This window comes from Eriocheir sinensis, chromosome 45, assembly GCF_024679095.1.
Source record: "Eriocheir sinensis breed Jianghai 21 chromosome 45, ASM2467909v1, whole genome shotgun sequence".
NCBI lineage: Eukaryota > Metazoa > Arthropoda > Malacostraca > Decapoda > Varunidae > Eriocheir > Eriocheir sinensis.
In genome coordinates, this window is record NC_066553.1 from 7,291,387 (window position 1) to 7,297,386 (window position 6,000).

The 6,000-nt window shown below is 41.0% G+C and overlaps 1 protein-coding gene across 2 annotated transcripts; it reads left to right on the forward strand.

Annotated features, from left to right (window-relative positions):
- Positions 1 to 2,685: 2,685 nt before the first annotated feature.
- On the forward strand, positions 2,686 to 5,263 carry LOC126980817 (acanthoscurrin-1-like). 2 transcript variants are annotated; one of them, XM_050831096.1, is made up of 3 exons: positions 2,686 to 2,779; positions 4,598 to 4,802; positions 4,833 to 5,263. In XM_050831096.1, exons 1-3 carry the CDS (start codon positions 2,771 to 2,773, stop codon positions 5,012 to 5,014), a joined length of 396 nt encoding a protein of 131 aa, XP_050687053.1. In that variant the 5' UTR covers positions 2,686 to 2,770; the 3' UTR covers positions 5,015 to 5,263. The 2 variants fall into 2 exon arrangements, with proteins under 2 accessions (XP_050687053.1, XP_050687051.1); XM_050831094.1 differs by having other exon boundaries at positions 4,598 to 5,263.
- Positions 5,264 to 6,000: the final 737 nt, after the last annotated feature.

The window sequence follows — 6,000 nt, forward strand, 5'->3', positions numbered from 1 at the left end:
GAGTAGTCTTAGGCCACTTGGCGGTAACTGAAAAATCCCTAACCCGAACCGACGTCTCTCCTGGATCTCCCGAACGCGACGCCGGCACGCTACCACTCAGCCACCGCCTCCCCCAGAATACTAATACTAATACTAATACTAATACTAATAATAATAATAATAATAATAATAATAATGATAATGATTATCATCATCATCATCATCATCATCATCAGCAGCAGCAGCAGCATTATTATTATTATTATTATTTTTTTTTTTTTATCATCAGTTTTCACTGATTCTATTATTTTTATGACATTATTTTATTATTATTATTATTATTGATATTACTAATTTATTTCCTGTTATAGCAAAACGAGTAGTAGTAGTAGTAGTAGTAGTTGTAGTAGTAGTAGTAGTAGTAGTAGTAATAGTAGTAGTAGTAATAGTAGTAGTAGTAGTAGTAGTAGTAGTAGTAGTAGTAGTAGTGGAAATAGTAGTAGTAGTGGAAATAGTAGTAGTAGCAGTAGAAATAGTAGTAGTAGTAGTAGTAGTAGTAGTAGTAGCATAAATTATAATAATGAGAAGAATGACTGATAATTGCAATAATAAAGATAAGAATGATAATAGAAATAATGATTATTTTTGTTATTACCTCTATTATCGTTGTTAATGATATTATTCATTCAAGTAATAACATAGCAAAGTGAGTAGTAGTACCAGCAGCAGAAGCTGTAGCATGAGTAATAACGAAAATATGAAGCATAAGGATGAGTGATAATTGAAAAAATGTACAGAGAAAAGAATGATAATAATAATAATAATAATAATAATAATAATAATAAATAGTAATGATAGTAATTATAAAATTAATAGGGGGCTTCGTGGTGCAGTGGTTAGCACACTCGGCTCACAATCGAGAGAGCCCGGGCTCGATTCCCGGGGGGAGAGGAAAAATTTGGACGACTTTTCTGATACCCTACGCCCCTGTTCACCCAGCAGTGAATGGGTACCAGGAATTAATCGGGGGTTGTGTCCCGTCTCCTGGAATCTGTTCCCTTCATCTATAATTCCTTCCCCTTCTGTCTCTCTCCGGCATATGACCACAGATGTTGCGCCGTCTAAACGAAACTTTCCAACTTTTATAATGATAATAAAAACAGTTATAATAATAATAATAATAATAATAATAATAATAATAATAATAATAATAATAATAATAAAACTTTTATTTTAATTATAAGAATAATAGTTATTTTGATCATAATATATATAACAGTAAGAATTGTAATATAAGAAGCCTATTAATAGTAATAATAATAATATGATGGTTAATATTATTTTAATTTTTACCTATTATTTATTGTAAGTTTTTATTATTATCATCATTATTATTATTATTATCATCATCATCATCATCATCATCATCATTATCATTATCATTATTATTATTATTATTATTATTATTATTATTATTATTATTATTATTATTATTATTATTATTATTATTATTATTATTATTATTATTATTATGATTAGTATCATTATTATAATAAGGACAGCAGTTACATGTAATCTGTAGCCATTGCTTAGCAGAGCCCTTCGTCAATTATATCATTGCACGTGACCCTGAAAAAAAAAAGGAATGAAAACTATTAACAAAGAAATGCAATAACTCACTGTCTTGGGCATCCTGGCCTTGCGCCCCTGTTGTGGTTTTCTGCGAGTCACGCCGCGCCGAACAGTCGCTGCATCATGATGTGGTATTTTTTCCGTCAACAAATCATCTTTATTTCCTGCACTGTTACTTTGAAGTTTGTTTGTTTGTTTTTCACAAAACATTCGGCACTTTCTAGGGCGATGCTCGGATGTAAAACACTGATATAACAAATCACCGTCTCTCATTTACTCGTTGCTGCTCACATTTAGTCTTTACTGAAGCAGAAAAAGTAGAAATTAAATGTTCACTCAAGTTCATATCCCTTTTTTTTACGCATAAAAAAGATAATGTACAAAAAATCTCTAGTCTAAGCTCCTAGGGCTTGGCCGCCAGAAGGACGCCGGCCGCGCCTGGAGTGTTGCCCGCTGATAACAAGCGCACGCCGAGGCCTTGGACCCAGCGCCCGGTGTTTTCCGTGTTTTGTTTCGTTTTACGACTACTCTCGGATTTTCTATGATTTGAGAAGTTTTTTTTTTTTTTTTGTAGTTTTATACGAGATATTTTATCCATTTTTTTTCTGGTATTATCGTTGTATCATTTTATAGTCTTGATTATCCCAAGATGTGTATATGCCCTTAAGAGAAGAAATGAAAGCAACAAACATTGTTTGTCGATATGCTCCGTTGAGAAAGAGCTTCAGTAAAACACACACACACACACACACACACACACACACACACAAATGCAGATGACGCAGCAGCACCCTTACTCGTCATGACGTTTGCTGCCGTACAAAGGACACGCGTGAGGTTGTCGTAAGTTGAATGGATAAAATTCTATCTTATAAAACTGGAACCATGAGAGGATGGCGCTAATCGTCGACTTGCGGTGTAATAATTGTCACGAGCACCCGCTTCGTGACGTGTTCTACCTGAGAAAATCTTGAACGCGTGGCCTTGCTGGGAGGGGGAAAGACGAAAATCCTGTTTGGCGTATCGCCTCTCAAGCTTACGCACCACAAAAAAAGTAAAAACCACCATTTGGCATCCTGCTCAGAAATGAAAATATATAAGTGGAGACAAACAGGACTCAAGACACACTTTTGTCGGGAGAACCAATAAGCCAAGGAAGATGAAGCTTGTGAGTATTAGAGTCAGTGCCTGGAAAGGGGACGGATTTATATTCAGTGTTCAGAAAGACTTAGGAAAGACGGGGACGTTCACTCCATTTTTGTTTCAGTTACTTCAGCATTTTAGTGAACAGTTACGAAGTAGGTACAGTGCAGTTTGATTTGGTTTGAAACGTAAACATCCCTACATGAAAAGTGAGGCTGGAATTTCCAATGTCTATTCACTGAGATAAAAAACACAAAGTAAATACACAAGGATAAAAACAGCCTTCAAAATGCCAGTTGACCATTGCCTTCCCCATGCACAAGTCTAATTAACCTCCATTTGAACATTTTCATCGTAATGCGTTCAGTACACAACTGTTTAACTTATTTGATTAATCCACTTCATCCATATCGTTTTATAAATCAACTGTTTTTATTATCTCCTTGAACCAGAAGATAAGGCAGTACGTCTTTGCCGGCAGCTCGATCGTTGAGACGCCTGCTTGGGCTTAGTCATGAGGATAATAATTTCATGTAACAAAGTACGTAAACAATATCAAGCAATTTGTGATTTTCTCTGAGGTAAAGTCATGTCTCGGCGATACTTTTCTCAAAACCGATTCCTTGTCCCGCGGGCGTGCTACAAGCCTCTTGCGTTACCCGATGAAGCTCTAGCGGGCCGTTTTCTGTTGTAGTCCATCGCTGGAGTTAAAGTTTTGTTGGAGTGTCCCCTGCATAAGGTACATTTACGTAGGGAAAGTGTGTGTGTGTGTGTGTGTGTGTGTGTAGTTCCCATGATGTGTAAGGTAGTTGGAGTTGAGTTTTGCTGGAGTGTCCCCTTCATAAGGTACATTTACGTAGGGAGAGTGTGTGTGTGTGTGTGTGTGTGTGTAGTTCCCATGATGTGTAAGGTAGTTGAGTGTTGTGAGAGGAAAACTAATCCATGAAAACAATGGCTATAATTATACTGTCCTTGTGCTTGCATTTTCCTGATTACCTTCTTTTTTTTCATCTCTACTCACCTCACTTTCATGAACATCTTCTTGTACTACTTTTTCTTATACTCAGAGCGCCAGGAAGGAAAAACAGTAGCAGATAAAAATGAGTTGATTTAAAAATATTCTTCACTCCGTTACTCTTCTTGGTCTTTTTTTCCGGCCCAAGAATCTTCCTCCTCGCCTTCAAACGGTTTCAATCCCATTCTTTCCTCTAAGCTATTAAAATGCCTTTCACTGTTATATTTTGTCATTTAATTCAGACTAAACTATTCACCCTTATCTTCCATCTTTCCTTATCTTATTTGCTTTATGCGTCTGATACTTTCCTCTCAACATATACTCTCGTTCCTGTGCTGCTCTTCATCCTCCTTCACTCTCTCTTTAATTTTTTCCTTATCATTTTTCTCCCCCGTCATCACCTTTCGTTCCCTCTTGCTCTTCTTCCTCCTCGTATCCTATCTCGCCTGTACGTGTTCTCATCTTACTTTTTCTTTCTTTATCAGAGGATCTCGCTCTTTCATTTCTTCTCCTCCTCCTCCTCCCCTATCTTTTATCATTTTCCCTCGCTATCTCCTCCCTCACCACTCCTCCTCCTCCTTCCTTTCTTCTATTACCTTCCCTCATAACCTTCCCTCTCTTCTCATTCTTCTTTACCTATTATATACTTTTTTTTTCGGTTTCCTTCACTCCCTCCCCCTTCCACATTATCACTCCTCGTTCCCTCTTCCCATCACCTCCTCCCTTTGCTCTATTCACTTCCCTCATCATTTTTCGTTCCTTGTACCCCCTCCACCTTCCTCTCTCCTTTACTCGACCCCACCTCATCCCACCCTTCCCTACCCCTAGAGCATCCTTGCCCTGGCCCTTCTGGTGGCCCTCGCAGCCCTCCTCGCCCCTGCCAGCGCTGACCCAAGCAAAGGCAAGGGTGGCGGACGGCGCTTCGGAGGCGGCCGTCGGGTGTCTTTCGGTGGCGGCGGCGGCGGATACGGCAAGGGCTTTGGCGGCGGCAGGAGCTTCGGCGGTGGCAGGAGCTTCGGCGGTGGCTTTAGCCGTGGCTTCGGTGGCGGCAAGGGCTTCGGCGGTGGCTTCGGTGGCGGCAAGGGCTTCGGCGGTGGCTTTAGCCGTGGCTTCGGCGGGGGCAAGGGGCATGGCGGCGGTGGCTTCAGCCGTGGTTTCGGAGGCGGCAAGGGCTTTGGCGGCGGTGGGTTCAGCCGTGGCTTCAGCGGTGGCTTTGGGGGCGGAAAGGGTGGATACGGCCGTTGATAATTCCTCCCTCCCTGGACCCCTCCAGTGTGTGAGGCCTTCCCCCCGCCCATTACTCCCTGTGCACTTGTCTGTCTCACTTCCTCTCACTTCGTCTCCTCACTGCGGAAGACTTGCCTTCTGAGGATATTCTTCCGCAGGTGGTCGTTGGAGATTCTCCCGACAAAATTTATGAATAGTGTGAACGAACTAACCGAATGTCTGGAATATATAAAATAATTTTCTTCCAATTACATGACTCACCTAAAACTTGTTGTTTTTATTTTCCTTCATTCACATACATTGATATCATAGAGCAGAACAACGGAGGGTCTAGTCAAGAAGTCTTACGGCCGACTGTCTTGGCCTACGGTGTTATGGAATTGCTCAGCACGAGTATCTGGCGTTGTCGATGCCTGTCTATAAGGACAAAAAGATCTGGATCCTTAAGTCTCTTGTGCTCCCCGTCTTACACTTTAGCTGTGAGACATGGACACTAAATGATGACTAGAACTCGAAGAGGTGCATTGATGTCTTTGGTAATAAGTGCCTAATCAAAGTCATGGGATGTCGACGGAACGACTTTGTGTCAAACCGGCGACTACTCGGTGAGATTGGATCGAGTCCTGTTACACGCAGTCTGTGCACGCGAACTCCGGCTATACGGGCATGTGGCATGCTACGCAGAAGCCAACCGTGCTTACCGGGTTGTTTCTGTAAGAGACAATCCCGAGAAGAGGCCAAGGGGACGCCCACAGAGTTCGTTACTTCAGAAAGTCGATAGATTCTGCCATGAGGTACTTAGGAGTAGAGGGGCCTGCATGGAGTTTTACTCGGAGGAACCCGTTTGGCGTCGAAGGGTGGGTGACACGACGCGCCCCCCCGGCATATGCCCATATTAATTGATTCCTTCATTAATATACGCTTTATAAGCAAAGGCTTTAAACATTTATCTCCACCTATTAGTCTGTTGCCTTTGAAAAAGTATTTCCTGATATCTTATATAC